Source organism: Camelus bactrianus, chromosome 8 (assembly GCF_048773025.1).
Source record: "Camelus bactrianus isolate YW-2024 breed Bactrian camel chromosome 8, ASM4877302v1, whole genome shotgun sequence".
Lineage (NCBI taxonomy): Eukaryota > Metazoa > Chordata > Mammalia > Artiodactyla > Camelidae > Camelus > Camelus bactrianus.
Window position 1 is genome coordinate 68,970,925 of NC_133546.1, and position 20,188 is coordinate 68,991,112.

Here is a 20,188-nt window from a genome sequence, read left to right on the forward strand (position 1 = left end):
TGTAAGCCTACAGGCTGCGGGGTGGGACCAGGTCTTCGTGCTAACGATCCAATCAAGACGTCAGCCTCCAGGAAAGCTCATGTAGATGAGCACTCCTGGAATGTCAGCCACCAGCTTTATGTCCCCAGGGTGAGCCACAGCCGTCCCCTACCTCCCCAGGGGAACTTCCAAAACCAGCAGGCAGGCCTGGCCCAATTTCCTATGAAATCACTGCCTCTGCCCTTAGATCTAGAGTGCACCGAGATTCTGTGTACGTGTCTCTAGAGAGTGAAGTCTCTGTTTCTCCCAGTCCTCATGGCTCCTGGAGTTAAGCCCCACTGGCCTTCAAAACCAGATGTCCTAGGGTCTCCTCCTCCCGATGCCGGAACCCTGGGCTAGGAGGCCTGGCGTTGGGCTTAAAACTCTCACTCCTGTGGGAGGGCCTCTTCTGACTTCAGTTGCCCACCCAGGGTGTATGGGGCCCAATTATATCGTAAGCACACCCTTGCTACCGTGCGCTGAGGTTCCCTCTTTATGTTTCCAGTTGAAGATCTTTTTTGCTAGGTTCCAGTCTTTTTTTTTTTTTTTTCCTCCAGTGGCTGTTTAGCAGTCAGTTGTGGTTTTGCTGTAGTGGTGAGGAGAGGCGAGCTCTTGGTCCTGCTGCTCCACATGACTGAGGAGGTGGTGGCACCCAGCTCTCCCCTGGGGCTTCTTACAGTAACATCTTGGACTGAGGATTCTCAGACAACGTGAGTGCTGTACATTTGCTCATCAAACTTACTGAAACCTGGTTTATGGTAATGAATTCTCAGCTTAGGCATCTCTTCCCCTCATCCAGTCCACCCCACGATGGATAAGCTTCCTTCTTATTTTCCTGTGCCTGCAATTTGTTTTTTGTTTTTGTTTTCGTTTTTGTTTCTGTTTTTTAAAGTCCAAGGATGCTAGCTTTATTCAGGGGTTTGACTTCCAGATCCTAATCTCTGAGATCTGAGGCTTCATATCCTATTTCCATTAAAAAAAAATTCTATTGGTTTTTGAGACTAATACACCCCTCTTCTCAAGCCCCAGGAGCCTCATTGTCAGTTTACATTCCCTGCTCTGGTTTTCATTTCCCTCTTTGTTTTTGGCCCTTAATGGCTTCCCATAGTTTCTTTCATGCTTAGCTTTGTTTTCAAAAAGAATGTTGTGATATTTTAGCTAGCATTTCTAGGTGTTTTGCTGGAGGAGATTTTCAGGATTTTTTTGGACTATAGTCTAATTTAAAAAAAAAAAACAGAAGTCACACACTGAAATCATGCATTTGTTGGTTTGATATTTGTCTCCCTCCCCCAAGAGATAGTGTGTTCTACAAGGGCAGGAGGCTTGCCTGTTTATTAAGTCTGTGCCACACAAAGTGTTTGGTGCGTAATTTGAAGAAATGAATTTTGATCATGTTAACGTGCAGTTGGAGATATTACTCTGCTCTGGGCTCCAGAGAAGTGACTTTGTTTTACTCAACTTTGTCTTCCCAGGGAATTTAGTAGCTTCAGGAATAAAGAGAATGTTTTCTCTAAGTATTTAGTGGTTAATTTATCTTTAGTTACAGAAAAAAGAGTTCTAAAAGTAAGTAGTTCCTTTATGTTTTGTTATTTTAGGAATGGTAAGATGGATATTTACAGTTTTATTTTTCAAAGTTTTCCCTGATCCCTGAAGCTCTAAGTAATTTTTCCTCTGTATATTTCTTTTTTTAAAATTCAAATTTGTTTGTTTGTTTGTTTGTTTGTTTATTTATTATTGAAGTACAATCAGTTACAACATGTCAATTTCTGGTGTACATCCTCCGTGTATTTCTTATCGCTCTTCTTGCTTTGCCCATTGTGTGTGTGTGTGTGTGTGTGTGTGTGTGTGTGTGTGTGTGTATCTACCTCATCTTCAGTGCCAGACTCCAAGCTCTTGAGTGCAGTTCTTGCTCTGTTACTGCTTAGAATTCTCCAGTGCTTGCTGGGTTTTTTAACCTCAACACTATTGGCACTTTGGCCAAATAGTTCTTTGTTCTGGGCAGCTGTCCTGTGCATCGTAGGGTATTTAGCAGCATCCCTGACCTCTACCCACTGGATGCCAGCAGCATTCCTCCGTTGTGACAACCAAAAATGTCTCCAGGCGTTGCCAGTTGCCCCCTGGGCAACAGAAGTGCTCTCGGTTGATGACCATCTCTTTAGAGTGCCTCACACAGAGTAAGTGCTCCTCATTTGTTTATTATGTAAATTCTACTGCAAATGGGGATTGAATTCCACAAAGGCAAATAAATGTAGAATTCATGTTTTCTTGAGGGAACCGGTCTGGGGTTGGGCCAGCCCTCTGGTTTGCAGGTCTGAACTGGCACTAAGATGGCTATGCTCCTGTCACCACTCCACTGTCAACTCCCTTCTCAAAGCCTGTCTCCTCATGCTCATCTACTTATTTGTAATCTGAAAACATCTGGAGGTTTACAGTTCTGCTGTGTAGCTTAAGTCCCTTGCTTCCATAATGATGTCTTCATTCTCTGACAATACTGCCAGTCAAATTTACATTCGAATGCACTTGCTTTGCAGATGACAGGATTTCTAAGCACACCCAGAGGATTAGAATACTATTTGTCGGCATAAATGAGCAAACTTTGGCCTGGGAACTGCAACTGTTTTTTTTTTTTTTCCTTTTAGCAAGGCTACGACTAATTTAATCAGCAATATTTTAAAAGAAACATTTCTGCTTGCTTATTTTTACATATCTTACAGTGCCTTCAACAGTTTAGACTTTTGTAGGAAAACCTAAGTAGTAAATTATGGTTTGTATAAAAGATGTTTCTGTTAGAAACAAAACTTATAACAAGTAACATATTTTAGGTAACAGGAATATTTTAGGCAATGGAAGCGATTTTAGGTCATGAAAACCGAAGGTGCTGAGCACCAACGCTGCCAACGCCTTCCCTTTTGTGCTCCGTGCCTACTCTCAGGGCACCGGTGACTGTCACCTTATGTCATGTGACTGCAACAGTGGTGGAGGGTACAGAGTGGTGGTGGGGTGTGTAGATGAAATTCCATGATCTCTGCTTGTCAGTGGAGGAAATAGGCCAGGAGGGATTAAATCATTTTGAAAAATTTTCTTCGGTAGTTGAGGTCAGAGCAAAGTCGCCCTTTTCCCAGGGTCCTTTCTACCCTAAGACATATTCAGATAGTGATGTCATATTCCAGATATTGCTGGGAAGTGCAAAAAGTGTTTCTCTGTCCGTAGTCGCTAACAGTCAACAGCAGCACAATGGCTGGAAGCGTTCCTCAGGTAAGCCCTAACTGTGAAAATATTTCCTCCTGGCATCATGAAGAATTTCCAGGCAGAACCCAAGCACAGTCTATGGCTCAGAGGGAAAATGTCATGGGAGGAAGTTACAGAAGCAAATGCAATGCTGTAATGTTATGAAGAATTAAGACATTGATTTGTAAGGGAGAAAAGAGAAGGAAAAACATGGAAAGCAAAGCAACTGTAGTTCATTTTGAAGACTCAAGGAAGGATGACCTTTTTAGGTTTGTTGAAATCCTGAATAGTAGCAAGAAAGGCAAGTCATACCAAGCACAGGTCTTCAAGTCTCCACCTCAGCAAAATATTGGAAAACCACTCCAAGGAAAAGTGATTTTGAATAATCTTATTTTCCTTCTGTGGAAACAAAATGCTAGTTAAAAATTTAGAAATTATAAGGAAAGATAACCATTGTAATTATTGTGTTTAGGTACTTCAGATATAAGTATACACATGTATATGTATGTATTTATATAGAAATACATTTGATGGTGTGGGGTGGGACATTTATGTCACATTTATTTTCTACATCTATAGCTATTGCCATGCGATTGTACAGTAATTCACCAATGCTATTTCATTACGTGATGTTTTCACTTAACCTGCAGAGAGTTTCTTTCTGATTCATTAAAAAATTTCATATTCATCTGCAGTGTTGTTTTTAATAGCTAAAGAGTCAACAAGGAGGTTGTAATTAACATACAAATGTCAATTTGCTTTAAAAAATTACTGCCTTGTGATTTTCATTTACTTTTTTGTCTCGCTCTACCTAATGATTCTGATTTCTACATTCTGTAGATTCAGACTTTTATATTATATTTTTTAACACTAGGGTTCTTCAAGCACTTTCTTCATTATTTCATCACATGGTTGACTTATGTCATAGTCCTCAAGGTGAGTGACTAAAAGGAAAGCTTTGAGGTACAAAGTTTTTAGATGTTTCATCATTTCAAAATGCTTTCCTGTTCCTGTTTGTTCCAGCTCTCCTAGGTGAATTATTACCCTATTTTCAGATGAAAGGAGTAGAGAGTGCAAATAGTAAGCATATGAGGGCCTGCTCTGCTGTAAAATGGATATCAAATTCAAGTATCTCTTAGCATTGCTCACCCTGCATTTTCCATCCATAGTGTTCAGCCCTTGTGATGACATTTCCTGCTATTAACCCCCTCCATCGGCCTACAGCTTCTGCTCCCTAGACATCTTTCTTCTTCTTCTTTTTTTTTTTTGAAAAGGAAGAAGTAAAACTATTCTTTTCTGAAGATGACATGATCATGTACATAGAAAATCTTAAAGAATACGTAAAAAAGCTAACAGAACTGACACTTCAGTTTAGGAAGAATGCAGGATACAAGGTTAATTTTATTTATTTATTTATTTATTTATTTATTTATTTATTTATTTATTTATAATTTTTAAAAACAGTTTTATTGAGTTATAATCATTTTACAATGTTGTGCCAAATTCCAGTGAAGAGCATAATTTTTCAGTTACATATGAACATATATATATTCATTGTCACATTGTTTTCTCTGTGAGCTACCATAAGATCTTGTATATATTTCCCTGTGTTATACAGTATAATCTTGCTTATCTATTCTACATTTTGAAATTCTAGTCTGTCCCTTCCCACCCACCCCTCACCCCCTTGGCAAACACAAGTTTGTATTCTACGTCTGTGAGTCTGTTTCTGATTTGTATTTATGGGTTTTTTTTTTTTTTTTTTTTAAGATTCCACATATGAGTGATCGCATATGGTATTTCTCTTTCTCTTTCTGGCTTACTTCACTTAGAATGACATTCTCCAGGGACATCCGTGTTGCTGCAAATGGCGTTATGTTGTCTTTTTTATGGCTGAATATTATTCCATTGTATAAATATACCATCTCTTCTTTATCCAGTCACCTGTTGATGGACATTTAGGCTGTTTCCATACCTTGGCTATTGTAAATAGTGCTGCTATGAACATTGGGGTGCAGGTGTCATCCTGAAGTAGGGCTCCTTCTGGATATATGCCCAGGAGCAGGATTCCTTGGTCATATGATAAGTCTATTCCTAGTCTTTTGAGGAATCTCCTTACTGTTTTCCACAGTGGCTGCACCAAACTGCATTCCCACCAGCAGTGCAGGCGGGTTCCCTTTTCTCCACAGCCTCCCCAGCATTTGTCATTTGTGGACTTTTGAATGATGGCCATTCTGACTGGTGTGAGGTGATACCTTATTGTCATTTTGATTTGCATTTCTCTGATAATTAGTGATATTGAACATTTTTTCATGTGCCTATTGGTCATTTGTATGTCTTCCTTGGAGAATTGCTTGTTTAGATCTTCTGCCCATTTTTGGATTGGGTTGTTTATTTTTTTCTTATTAAGTTGTATGAGCTGCTTATATGTTCTGGACATCAAGCCTTTGTCGGTTTCATTTGCAAAAATTTTCTCCCATTCCGTAGGTTGTCGTTTTGTTTTACTTATGGTTTCCTTTGCTGTGCAGAAGCTTGTAAGTTTCATTAGGTCCCATTTGTTTATTCTTGCTTTTATTTCTATTGCTTGGGTAGACTGCCCTAGGAGAACATTTTTGAGATGTATGTCAGATAATGTTTTGCCTATGTTTTCTTCTAGGAGGTTTATTGTATCTTGTCTTATGTTTAAGTCTTTGATCCATTTTGCATTTATTTTTGTGTATGGTGTAAGGGAGTGTTCTAGCTTCATTAATTTACATGCTGCTGTCCTGTTTTCCCAACACCATTTGCTGAAGAGACTGTCTTTATTCCATTGTATACTCTTGCCTCCTTTGTTGAAGATTAGTTGACCAGAAGTTTGTGGGTTCATTTCTGGGCTCTCTGTTATGTTCCATTGGTCTATATGTCTGTTTTTATACCAATACCATGCTGTCTTGATGACTGTAGCTCTATAGTATTGTTTGAAGTCTGGGAGAGTTATTCCTCCAGCTTCTTTCTTTTTCTTCAGTAATGCTTTGGGAATTCTAGGTCTTTTGTGGCTCCTTATAAATTTTATTATGATTTGTTCTAATTCTGTGAAATATGTCCTGGGTAATTTGATAGGGATTGCATTAAAACTGTAGATTGCTTTGGGCAGTGTGACCATTTTAACAATATTGATTCTTCCAATCCAGGAGCATGGGATATCTTTCCATTTTTTTAAAGTCTTCTTTAATTTCCTTCATCAATGGTTTATAGTTTTCCGTGTATAATTCTTTCACCTCCTTGTTTAGATTTATTCCTGGGTATTTTATTACTTTGGGTGCTATTTTAAAGGGGATTGTTTCTTTACTTTCTTTTTCTGTTGTTCATCATTAGTGTAAAGAAATGCAACTGATTTTTGAACATTAATCTTGTAACCTGCTACCTTACAAGGTTGGTTTTAAAAACATCAGTTTTTCTATGTATTAGCAACAAAAATTGGAAAATGAAATAAAGAATATAATTCTAATTATAAATCATCCCCAAACTTGAAATATTTTGGAATAAATTTTATAAGACACTTGTAAGACCTATATGATGAGAACTACAAAATTTGCTGAGAAAAACTAAAGAAGACCTAAATAAATGGGGAGATACACCATATTAATTGGTGACACAATATTATTAAAATACAATGCTATACAGATTGATTACATAGATTAAATGCAGTCTCAATCAAAATGTAAAGTTGAAGCTAAAATTCATGTAATAAGCAAAGGATCTAGGACAACTAAAACACTTAAAACATTTTAGGGAGCGGGGACACACTGCAGGGATTTCAAGACTTGGACATCCTACTTCCTTCACAGTTTTCCCTTTCATTATCAGATAGGCAGAACACTGTGTTGAAGAGTTTCCTTGATGAAAGCAAGAATGAAGCCTGTTTCCCCGGTGGTTTAAGGACTAATTTGCCTCAGGCGAGCCTTTTCCCCTTCCTTTTTTTTTTCTCTTTCCACGTTTGATCTCAGTTGCTAATAGTGTGTTATTAATATTAATCCAGTTATCTTCCTAATTAGTTCATGACATCAGTGGAATTCCATGTGTCTTCCATATAGAGACTCAGCTGGATCCAAAGAGTTCAGATCATATAGATATTTTAAGATGGCAGACATATTAATAATTAAAATAACTAACATTTATTGAGTGTCTGCTTATGTCATGTAGTAAGCACTGTTCTGTAAATATTTTATTATAGAAAACTGAAAACCTGCATGAAAATAAAGCAGTAAAATGATTAATTAATTTGTAATCAATTAGTAAAATAACCCATTATGCAGCTTCAATGACTGTCAACTCATGGCCAATCTTATTTCATTGTCCTCTTACCCACTTCTCTTCCTCTCCTCACACTACATTGTTTTGCAGTAAAATCCCAGATGCCATTTTATTCCATCTGTAACTATTCCAGAGGATAAGGACTCTTAGGCATTATATATTTAAAATTGTTTTCAATTTTAAACTTATTATTAAATTATAATATGTAGAAAAATACATAAATCAGAAGTGTATAACTTGATTAATTTTTGCAAACTGAACACATTGGTATATCCAGAACATTACCAATGCCACAGAGGCCCCCATTGTGCCCGTTTCTAGGCATGTCTCCTCTTCCCAAGGGTGACTACTATCCTTCCAGCACCATAGATTAGTTTTGCCTGTTTTGGAAGTTGATATGTATGGAATCATACAGTATACTGTTTTAGGTCTGGCTTCTTTCATGTAACATCTTGTCTGAGAGATCTACCCACATTTTTACATGTTCATTCTCATTGCTGTACAGCATGCCACTGTCTGACTACACCACAGTGTATCCATGCAATGTAGAAAGAATTTAGAGAGTTTCTAATGTTTGACTATTATGCATAGCCTTATCTTCTTTATTAATCTTACAGAAGAGGTAAAGAAGGCTTCGCTGAAATAAAGTAGTATGTTAAGTTCGCACAGGTAATAAGTAATAGAGTCTGAATTCAAACTAGCTTTGCCTGATTCCAAAGTCAGAGATCTTATCCACTATGCTTTCAAGGCAGCCCTTTTTCAGTTAAATATAATTATCTACATAGTGTGTAGATATAAACTCATAAGCTTTGTGGAGAGAAGTGCATTATTCTGCATGGCCCTGAGCCCGATCATTGGTTTTCCAATTCTGTGTCTATTTCTTAAAGAATAAATGCTGCACCCCATTTAAAAAGATTCTTTAAAGTCATCCATTACAACTAAGATTTAGAGTATTGAACAAGAGACGGGGATGACTCTGGAAGAGGAAAGGAAGAAGGAAATGCGTTCAGGAGAATGTTATCTGACCCTGTAGAAAAATAAGATGCTTGTGAACTGAAGTGTATGCAAAATATGGTCCTATAATAACTATCACAGTTAAGTTCTATTAACCTAGTTTCAAGCACATAAACAGGAAGTAGGGATTTTAATGTCTAGTACATGCATGTAAGTGCTTACTTTGCTCAAGTAAATGCAAAAATATTATCTTATAAGCATTTTTTAAAACCTAGTCTTGCCTCTCTTTTTTCTCAAGCTGTTGTGAAAATAAATAATTTAATTCAATATTTTGAGAATAAGTGTAGGTATGATATAATATTTTATTTGTAAATAGGACAAAGTAGTTATTCTATTTTGAATATTTGTAGGTATTACAAAATACCTATCAGCGCTATTCTTTTAAAGTTTTGTAAAATCTAAATAGAAGCACAGCTAGATTTATAGAAAATGCAAGTATTTGCAAATTGTGAAACCTGACTATAGCAAGTACAACAGAATATCATTTTGATACCAAAGAACTAGCAAATATAGAATGATCTCTCTACCCCTATTGTATTTTTTTCCTTGTTGTTGGTTATGTCTTTGAGAAGTTTTCATTGTGAATGCATAGTAAACATTTTTAAATTGCTTATTAAATCACAGGCCAAATAATATTTTCAGAATGTAATTTTGGAATTTCACTAAGCAGCAAACTCATTCATCATAAAACATCATGCATTGTTTGTTTTAGAGAGAATTCTGAACAGCTCATATCCTTTGTTTAAAAATAGAATTTTTTTTCCCTTAAAGCAATTATCTTCCTCTCAGTCCAATTTTCTCTTTTCTGGTATTCAACAAGACTTCAGTTCGAATAAGCTTTTATTTTACTATGCTGATCATGAAACTATTCCACTTTTTTTCTATCTGCCTCAAAGCTGTGGAATTTTAAGTGTATTTTTTTTTTTTTTTATCAGAAGCATATATAGTCAAGTACAGCAAAGGCTATACATTTTGACTCTCAGTGACTGCTAAGAATAGGTTCCTGTGACTCATATATGTGAGAGGCGGTTAAGTGGTTAAGAACACACATTTTTAGAACTGGACTCCCTAGTTCAAATTCTGGTTCTATTACTTACTAACATGTGACCTTGGTCAAGTTACTTAATAACTCTATGCCTCAGTTTTCTTGCCTGTAAAATGAGGGGTAACAATAATCCCTACTTCACGGGTTTGTTGTTAGAGTTAAGTGGGTTACTGTATGCCAAGCCCTTAGAATGCTGCCTAACATATAAGAAGCGTTGCACAGGGATTTTTTTTATTGTTACCCTGAAATCTATTACTTCCCTTTGAAATTAAAAAAATTGAAAATAATTAATTTACAATCTAAGAATTTCCTTCTGCAATTTTGAATACATAGCTAATAATGACCCAACTCTGTCCAGAGAGCCTGGATGCATTTTCCATGAGTTTATAGATAATATGCTCTAAAGTTATCTTCATCTTTTCTATGTTCATTTGTTCATTCAATCATTCCTATTTATTAAATATGTATTATGGTGCTTGAGTATTCAGTAAGGAACAAACAGGAAACATTCTCTGCTTCCTGGGAGCTTACATTCCACCTTTTTATTTTGGAGAGGGGAGGTAATTAGGTTTGTTTGTTTGTTTGTTTATTTATTTATTTATTTAATGGAGGGACTGGGGATTGAATCCAGTACCTCGTGCATGCTAGGCACACGCTCTACCCCTGAGCTATAACCTGCCCCAACCCTTACATTATACTCTTAAAGCCAGCCAATATGTGGCAACAGGGCATGGCTTGGAAACTCCCCTCATCACCTGCACCCCTCACACACCTGCCACCTTAAAAGTCATTTTGAAGTAAATGTCTATTTTTCTCTTCACTGTGTATCTTAAATGCCTTGTTAAATTTTTACTTAAAAATCTCTATGCGTCTTTAACTGAACAATGTGGTAAATTTTGGTTTTAGAACTGGATGTAGACATAATGTGCCGACTCCCTTGTTTGATTCATTTGCTTTTTTCCTCACTGATGACATTATCTATCTTCTTATTAAAACGTTTCATCGTAATTCATCTCTGAAGTTGGGAAATTCAGCTTCAGCTGTAAGTTTATCTGAGGTTCTCAGAATGCTCACACTTAAGACTGTGGGAAAAGGATGCAGCTGAACAATAATATATTAACAATATGTGTTGAAAATCAGTTCCTTGTTGACTGTATACAAAACACAAATTTCTAATAGTTCTTAATGGTGCTACTTCCTCTCTGGATTATGCAGGAAATGCTTTTGTCTGAACAATCATTCCCAGGAGGTGGGGGGAAAGCCTTCAAAATAAATTCACTTTATAGACAGAGATGGAGACTTGTGTGTGAGAATGTGTGTGTGTGTGTGTGAGAGAGAGAGAGAGAGAGAAAGAGAGACAGACAGGCAGACGGTCAGACAGACAGGCAGACAGAGAGGACCTGAGAGAATGAGAAACTGATGATTGTGGAATACTGAGTCAAACACGCACATATGCCTCGCATAATTAAAGAACACAATTCGAAGATTGCAGCAGTATCTAATTATATGAAATACTCTATATGCTGTTGCTTGTCTCCACATTTTAAAAATAAACTAATGACAACAATGAACAGCTAATCCAAAAGTTAAAGAACACAACAGTGGAGGACTAGGTTTTCATTAAAGGAAAAAAAAAAAACAAACTCAGTAAAAACTCTAATTGTCTGGATAGTTAGGGAACAAATAAATATCACCCTTTTGATGGAATTATCTAAGCTCCTAAAGGCAAAGTGGGTTATTTCCCGTCAGGTTATCTTGAGTTGGGCTAACATGCTTTCTGCTTCGTTTTAATCGGGGACATCTATAAAGTGAACTCTTAGGAGGGATGAAATGACACATTTCCCAAGTCCTCTTCAGTGAAATGGGGGCTGTTGCATGTGGGATATGTGCGTGGGATGTGTGCATTTTTCAGACAATTATCTCCCCACACCCCACCCCTTTGGTAATTTCTTAAAAAGTTCTCCTAGTGATTCTGAACCATCTCATAGTCCAGACGCACACTTCCATTTCCTATCAGAACCCACAGTTTAGGGACTTTGAATAGATTGTTTCCAAAAGATCCATTAGCATTCTATAAGAGTTATTTCTTATGAGAACACTTTCATCTTAATAGAAATCCTTTTTTAAAAATCAAGGTTGGCCCAGACCCAGAAGGACTAAGGATCTGAACAAATGCAATTTAATATGTAAGTAGTAGTAAATAAATTAGGGGGAGAGGATAAATGCTGGTAGTGAGGTGGCTGGGCTGGGAAGAGCTGAGATGTTCTCTAATAGGTTGAGGTGTGGGGTCAACTAACCTTGAAGGTGAGCATCATTTCTTTAGAAAGAAGGACACAGACATACACATATACACCCTTTGTGGAAAGTGGTAGCCTTTCCCAGACAGACATTAGGATTCTCCAGCACATAAGCCTCTTATTGCTAAGTATGCAGCACTTAAAATTTTAAATCTCTGCCTTTCCACATCTCCTTGGTCCAAATTCAGTTTGCATGTCAGAAAAAAAGGGGGGGGGCGGGGCTATCTTTAAACTGATCTTAGGAAAGGGATCAACTTTTTTAGTGGTATTGGTGAGATTTTTGTCTGGGCAATATTCTATTGTGTTAACCAATAATGTGTGTGTGAGTATATGTGTGTCTTCCTTCCTACTTTATCTGTGGCCAAAAGGCTCTCTCGTGGTTCCTCTTATTCTTAATTTCACATATGTAATTGGCAACACAGTCCCAAGAACTAGTTAGCTCTAAACACATTCTTTTTTCATGAGTCTTGGCAGGTCATACTATGTTACAATATAGGATAAAGCAACTGAAATGTCTTGAGATGTTCTTCACGTTGGAGTTCAGGGCAGAAGTGATCTCTCTCTGGTTTTGGGGACCAGAGGGTTAATGAGGCAAGGCTGTGCACAACCAGAGGGTGTCTCATGTCCTGGCTTTCCTGGAGTGTTCTCCATTTCTTACTAGTAGAATGAATGACCTGGGTGAGAACAGTAAGATTTTTCTTCTTAACCTTACTCCTTTCAAAAACGTAATGTTTCAGGCACTCTTTATGGTAACCTTATTTTACCAACAGTCAGGTATATAAGCTGGTCGAGTCTGATATGACAGGTAAGTCATCTAGCTGTGAATGGAACACACCAGTGTAAAAAACCGCCTGGAAATGATCTCTCACTGTGAATTTTCCCAACAGTCGTGATGCAGTTTTAAAAGCCTTTTCTATTTAAGAACATTTATCTGAGAAAGCCTATTTGAGAAGAATGTTGTCTCGGTAAATTGTTCTGCTCAAGACAACTGCTGCTGTTTCTTTTCAGATTTGAAAACCTAACTCCCAAATCACAATCTGCATTTAAGGGCTTCAAAGAATAATTACCTCTGCGTAATGAGCAGCAGTCCTTAAAAGGGTCTGCCGGCTTCCCCACGGTCTTTTACAGGGTGAGCAGAGCCATAGCCACTGATAACCCAGCTGCCGAGGAACGGAGTGGAGCCGGCTCCAAACTTCTCAGCTGTTGACAGGCTTGACTTGCTGAGAACACTGGTTAAATATAGCACACGCGAGCTCAGCTCAACAAAGTCACTGCTCTGACAGTGTAGTGGAGGGAGCAGAAGACGAGAAACCTAATCTCAGAACCCAACAACACCTAGCAACAGTTGAAAAAACTTTCAAACAAAAGTCTGGGTGGGAGGTATACACCAGCCTCCTCTTTCTGCTGATCGGGATTTCAGGGAGAAGAAGCTGCTTTCCCCTTCTCTCTACCCAGTTTCCTGCATGACTTCAGCTATTGGCTAGTCCCAGGAAAGAAAGTGGGAAAAGCTTTTCCCTCTGTATTCTTTTGGGCTGGATAGGTTTCCAGGACTCCAGTCTCTCTTGGGCTGTGGGACAAGCCACTGGGTTCTTCACAGGATAAGCTACCTCCATAAAGGACGTACCCTGGGTTAGACCAGCTGCCAGTCAGGTAAGACCAAAATACACAGCTACTTACTCTCTTAAGAAATTTCTGCTTCCACGAGAAGAGAGCTCTCTCCGATTCTGTGTTGCCTGTTTCCTCTGAGTCTTACTGTTCCCCTCTATGATAACACATTTAGGAATTGTGACAATCGCTGTGAATTGTTTGGAAAGAATTGGAAAGTCATCTCTTTCTCAGAATCATCTGATTCCTTTTTAAACATGAAGATTGTTATGATGTTTTAACAGCCGTCGAAATATTTCTGCCAGGTTATCATTTTCCGGCAGGTGACAGAAATAAGACAAAAGACAAATTCACCGTCCTTTCACAATGAGGATGGCTGACCAGTGGAAGGGCTATTTCCCCTAGAAGCAAAATCACTTTCACGGACTGAAGCTAGCTGAGCAGCCTGTGTGGTAAACGAGAGGGAAGTCCTGCACGGTGTTTGTGCTGCTGTACTTCTGACTTGCTGCTTGCCGGATTCTCTGATTACACTGGTACACCTTGTGCTGGTTCTGACCTCGTTACATGACCGTCACCCCGAGTGCTTCTGACTAGGCACGAAAGATGCCTGGTATTAAATCACTACTTTTGCAGTTATTGAATGTAAACTATTCAGGAGAATGTTATTCTCTCTCTCTCTCTCTCTGTGTGTGTGTGTGTGTGTGTGTGTGTGTTTTAAATAAGTTGAGTCATTGTTTGTATTTAGGATAGACAGATTCTGATTTTTAATACTCAGATTGCATGTATTGGGAAAAATTCTTTCTTAACTTGCATATACGTGTGTATGAATGTGTTTACCATAACATAAAGGAGATCTCCTTCCGTCTGTTATATTGTCTCCCCTTCCATGAGTTGCCAAGCAGTTTTATCAGAATTGCATAGAGTGATTACTATTGCACTGAATCTGACAAAAGTTGTGGCTGTACATTGGTGACGTGATTGATGTTGATACCTCTTATCTATAGTTGGGTTGGATTTGCGTAAGACATTTGCTCCTCTAAATGAGCAAGATAATTTGAATGGATATCCTAAATTAAGGATAATTTCAAAGGGGATACAAATGCACACTTTAAAATAATTTTTTGAGTCTATTTTGTCGAATTAAAGAATTTACCCAAGACCAGTTTTGAACAAACTGTTGACAAGAATGCATCAACCCTTTCAGTAAATGTTCCTATTTTTAGAAAAACTAATTAAAGCTTATCTATCATATGCTCAGAAAAGTGAAATAGTACATACATTTCAGTATGTATTGTATTTCATGATTCTGATTACATGATTAGTTTACAGAGTAACTGCAGCTAATCATATATAATGAATGCATATATGTGACAGTGCACCATGCACTCTGGTGGCCTTGGTAGCAGAGAATGAAACTTCTGGTGCTTTAGTGGAGATGAAGTATCTTTGTAAAGAGTTTTGAAAAGTCTGAACTAAATGCTTTACATTTTTCTTGTTTTTATCTTCGGAAGGGTCACATTGTTGGCTTACAAATGTATGCTTAAGGTCAAAATCTGCCATTAGTAGATTTTGGAGGCGTGTGATTTCTTTTGGAGTCAGTGGAGCAGTATGAGGATCCTGAGTCCAGCACTTGGCCCTGAGGGAAAGCCCTCTTTCCTGATGAATTGATTTTTGAGTAACATTGTCTTCATGAGTGTATGCTTACCCTTGAGAATCAAAAATAGCTCAGATTAGAGCACGTGCTTTCCTCCGGTATATGAACAATCAGCCATGCAGACTTGTTCTCTCGTTGACTTGAATACACATTTCTGTGTTATTTTGGAATCTTCCCTTTCCCATTCACCATAAGTGTTGCTGGACTCCACTGCCATGTCTCCCACCACCCTGAGGCCCGTTCCCTCCATCCTCAGTCTGGATTATAACCCTGCTGCTCCCGCACCCTTCCCCCACCATTGCCATCCAAACCGCTTTGCCCATGACCACTGAGGTTCATTTTTCTGTGCTTGTCTCTACTCTTCGGTTATCTTCTGGGACTCCCAGCTGCTGCCAAACACTGAGGCTGGGTATTTTGAAAACCTTCCATCACCTGGCACATACTTAACTTTTCCAGTCTCAGCTCCCACGACTCAACAGCAAGTGTCCCTCTGCTTCAGATAATTCAGATATCGGGCCATTCTCCAAACACTGTGCAGTGCACATTTCAATGCTTCACCTCCACCTGTTTCATTCCCCCTGCCTGGAACACTTCCCCCCGACTTTCTGTGGAGAACCCTGTCCACTCTTGAAAACACAGATCAGTTTCTTCCACTCTCCAGTAATTTCCCAGACCATTCCTTCTTAGTCTGGGCTGTTTGGTGCTCTGTTGGAACCAGGGTCCTTTGGAGTAGGGTTTGTCTCTTTAAATTCAGAACAATTTTGTGAAGGCAACTAGGTACAAAGGACTGTCCTAAGCATCCCCTGACTTTGGAGTTGCTCAGCCCTGTGCACTTCGTGGGTGTACTGTGAACATCTTCGGCTCTGGATTTCTAATCATGGGTATGTGAAAAAGCATCAATAAGTACAAAATCAAGACAGACAACTGTAAGTGTGCTTAACAGCTTTTTGATCTCAGAAAGTTCTCAAGGAAGGTCTTCATGGTTTTACCGGGCACAGAAAAATTGTAAGTAATTTGTGACTGTGCTTGTGTACCTGGCTGTGGAGATGATGGACCTTTCGGGAATGACATAGAAAGGGACATATATAAAGACTGTATATATACACATATATACATTATATATACACACACACACATATATATGCATCTCCTGCGAATGCACTTAGACCTCTAAATACTATAACCCATTTACTTTCATCATCTTTTAATACTAGATTATATTTATAGTTAGCTTTGGTACTATTCATTTAAATCATGGTATCTTCCATTTGTGGGTCATCATGGATTAAAATCTGGCCTTGAACATTAAAATATTTAAATGTCATGCTATTAGCCCTTTTTTATTTTTCCCTAGATATTTTAACAAAACACATGTCTCAGTTTTATTTTAAATGACTCATGAAACCTGCAGCCTTACAGTGTGAGATAAAGCATGAATCACGATTTTGAGCCAATTTTTTTTTTTCCTGTGTTCACCAAAAGAAAAGTTTTCTCTTTATATTTTAAGATAGCCAAGGAGGTTGAAATTGCTCTCTTAAATGGATGTCCCACAAGAATCACTATGAGATTTTTCTCAATGAAATTCATGAGTTATTTAATATACTCACTTAGCAATGGTCTCCCTGTGGTTATAATTTTTACTTATTCTTTAGAAGTGAAACTTTGTGGTAAAATACACGGTCTCAACTAATGCTAACTGACTTTTTTGGAAGATGAGCATTTCTTCATAGAACAGGCTTCCTAAGAACTAGGATTTTACAGAGCTTGTTTAATGGACATTTTTACTTATTTGTCTCATCTTAGTTCTCTAAACACATGGGTTTTTAGAAAGTAGCACCACGGGAAGTGAGGAGGCATGCTTAGGCGGAAATCTATGTCAGCAGAAAGATTTAAGGGGAAACATATTGGTTAACAACTTGTTAGAAAAACAATATCTAAAAGCCTGCAGCATACATTAGCTTATACATTAATTATTTTTAAGATATATAGCAATGGAATAAAAGATGAGCTAATAAAATGCATTGTTTTCTTCATTTTGTTTCCTTAAATTGGAGCTGACATCGCAGCAACAAAGATATGCCATTGACCTGAAGGAGGAGGCGGGAAAGGCTAGTCGCATAGGCAAGTCAGATGGCCTCGATTCAGATTTCAGTGCACTGTGCTCCCCGGCAAATGACTCCCTGCGCCTCAGTTTCCTCATCGTAAAATGAACATAATAATACTTATCTTCCTCATAGAGCTATTTTGAAGACTAAATGAGTTAATAAAACTTAGAGCTGCCTGGTAGGCTTTTCAATAAATTTAAGCTATTATTGTTTTATTACTGCACCTTAAATGTCGTTATCTGTTTGTTTTACTCTCTGTTGCCCACGAAATTCTTGGATACAGATGGTCCGTGAACTCAAGTTCATAGATCATAGGAAAGGCAGGAGAATGTATTGTTTAAATTTGTGAATCCTGTTTAGGACATACTTTGCTGCTGGGTACTCTAAGCAGACATAGTTTGAACTCCAGCCAATAACTTAGTGTGGAATTTATGTTTCAGACCCTCCCTTATCACTCACCAGTGTGCTGTCTTATAGAATCATTACTAAAAAGGTCAAGAAATCACCCACAGCATAGACTGCTCTATGGTTTCTATATTTGCACTTGGAGATAAAGCGTGTTTATACATAGTGCTTGGGTGTCTCTTATAGCCGACTGCACTGGATAATGCATGTAAGGGAGACCTCCTCCTCCAAGGAGGGTTATATTATTAAATTTATCATTCTTTATTTCTTCCCTTAGATGTTTTGTTTTACTAACCTAGTAACAGATAAAAATGAAAAGACCAAAAAAGGTCATCTCACACTAGCTTCAGCCTCACCAAATACCAGTGAATTCTTGCTGTTAATCCTAGTCATTGTTCTTAAACATGACAGGAAAGCATACTCCATGGCAAAAAAAAAAAAAAAAAATGTTAACATCATAAAGATGTGTGAGTAGATTATGGGGTGCTTACTATTCTGGATATTTAACTTAACAAAATCTAAGACGCACTCTTATAAGTGGGGAAATTTCTCCATAACTTTAGTGCCAACAAACCTTATGCAGGGTACTTATGATTTAGACCTATCTATTTTGCTTTACTTTTTGCAATTGAAAGGCTGAGTTTCTAAAAGATAAGGGAAATTGAATTTTAGAATGGCCATTCTCTAATGAAGACCTTGTTTTAGAAAGAAAGAAAGAAGATAGCACAGGGAACTATATTCAATATCTTGTCATAACCTTTAATGAAAAAGAATATGAAAATGAATTTATGTATGTATATGCATGACTGGGACATTGTGCTGTACACCAGAAATTGACACATTATAACTGACTGTACTTCAAGAAAGAAAGAAAGAAAGAAAGACCGACAGACAGACAGAGAGGAAGGAAAGAGAAGAAAGAAAATAATGAAAGAACTTTGCTGGCTTTACAGAATACGTTATACAGGTCCTAGGGCAAAAATAGAGGAACCTCAGGAAAATATACTGGATTATGCTCTTTTTCCTTAAATGGTCAGTCCTATCCTTTGGCTAATCAGAGAAGAGAAAAGGCTGCAGGCAGAATACAACCTTCCCCAGGGCAGCAGCTGAGGCAGTGTAATTTCAAAGGCTAGGCAGCAAGTTGGGTAAGAATTCAGAAAAAGGAAAGTCAAACATGAATAGGGCAGCTCCAGCTGGCTGTTGACCAGTTGATTGCAGAACTTGAGAAACTCCCAGCAGAGAGATGAAGAAACACAACATTAACCAGCACTCCAGTCCCCGAGAGCTTTGTTTAAGCCACAGCAGCCCTGCGAAGTCAAAGGTTGGTGTTGCATTTCCTTTTCGGGAAATGGTGTCAATGTGGATAATATTGGGTGATTTATGGGTTTCTGAGATCTGTGAAAGACAGACTTTATAAAGCATTTTTAAAGCTAATGCAGAATTTATCTCCAGTGATCTGATGTTCACTGAGCCCTTAAGGTTCAGAGATTTTTCTGTTTTTGCTTTTACGCTTAAATGCTGTCACCTGCCTCCTTCACTAAAACATAGTTGAAAACCATTGTTGCTTCACTGGTCAAGGACCTTATATGTCTACATTTGAAAATAGTCTTTTTTTTTTTTTTTTTGCTTTTGCAATTTTTGTAACTGCAGTCTTTCCCAGTTACTTTGAAGAAGCGAATTATCTGCTGCTTATCTTTGTGAGGAAAAGGTGAAAGAAAGCCATGAAATGGACATCTCAGGTTGGCCAGATGCATTCTTTAAAAAATGACTTGCTGCAGATTTAAAGCCAGAAGGCAATTTGATTGAAAACAGTAGACTGCTGACATCACCAAGACAATCAAGTTACTGCCAGCTTGCCTTGTTTATCTAAAAGATCTTTGCAAAACTAAGGTTCCCACCCCCCCACCCCGACACACACATGAGTCATAGACAACACAGTAATAGGGATAAATGGACTTTATTTTTCTATCTCTTTTTATTTTCTTTCTAGCTCTTTAATATGCTTATGTCTTAAGTAACTCATTTTAGGGCCTGCCTCTTTGAGGGACCACAGCACAACAGGAAGAGAAGAGGCATGGCTGAGTTCATGATGCTATTTCAGTGTGGCAGCCTAAGTACAGGAGGAAATGACACCCCGGGCCTGTATTTGGAGCCTTGCAGTTACTGTGACGACAACACACACTAATGGAAAACAAAGATGGTCTGCCTGCCAGCGCCAGCCAGGAGGAGTTTTGCCAGCTCAGATTTTTCCTAATTATTCTATAAGTCTTGAAATGTGACCCTGGAGATATTCAAGGCCCTTCGTGTTTCATTAACTGTTTAGTGAGTGACACATGCTTCAGGAGCAGCCCGGAATTTGGACGAGGGAGGGGCCTTTACACAGTAAGCTTAACTTTCACATGCTGTCTTGATGGATATCATCTTCCGGTTTGGACACCGCCAGACCAACTGCCTGGGTCACAGCCTGTTGTTTGTTCTGGTTCTTAAGGAAGCCAGCTGCCTTGGTGGCATTCACTCCTTGGGG

At 38.3% G+C, this 20,188-nt stretch overlaps 1 protein-coding gene across 5 annotated transcripts in view; it reads left to right on the top strand.

The window, feature by feature from the left end:
• FILIP1 (filamin A interacting protein 1) overlaps positions 1-20,188 on the top strand; it is a 209,182-nt gene that overhangs the window by 15,155 nt on the left and 173,839 nt on the right. For 3 of the 5 annotated variants that reach the window (XM_010972816.3, XM_074368723.1, XM_010972820.3), the window contains exons 1-2: positions 13,181-13,545; positions 13,824-18,985. The exons of 1 other annotated variant lie outside the window; for it this stretch is intronic. In XM_010972816.3, coding sequence (XP_010971118.2) covers positions 18,908-18,985 — 78 coding nt within the window. In that variant the 5' untranslated portion in view covers positions 13,181-13,545; positions 13,824-18,907. Of the gene's footprint in view, positions 1-13,180; positions 13,546-13,823; positions 18,986-20,188 lie in introns of those variants that run through there. One more of the 5 variants, XM_074368722.1, reaches the window with a different exon arrangement.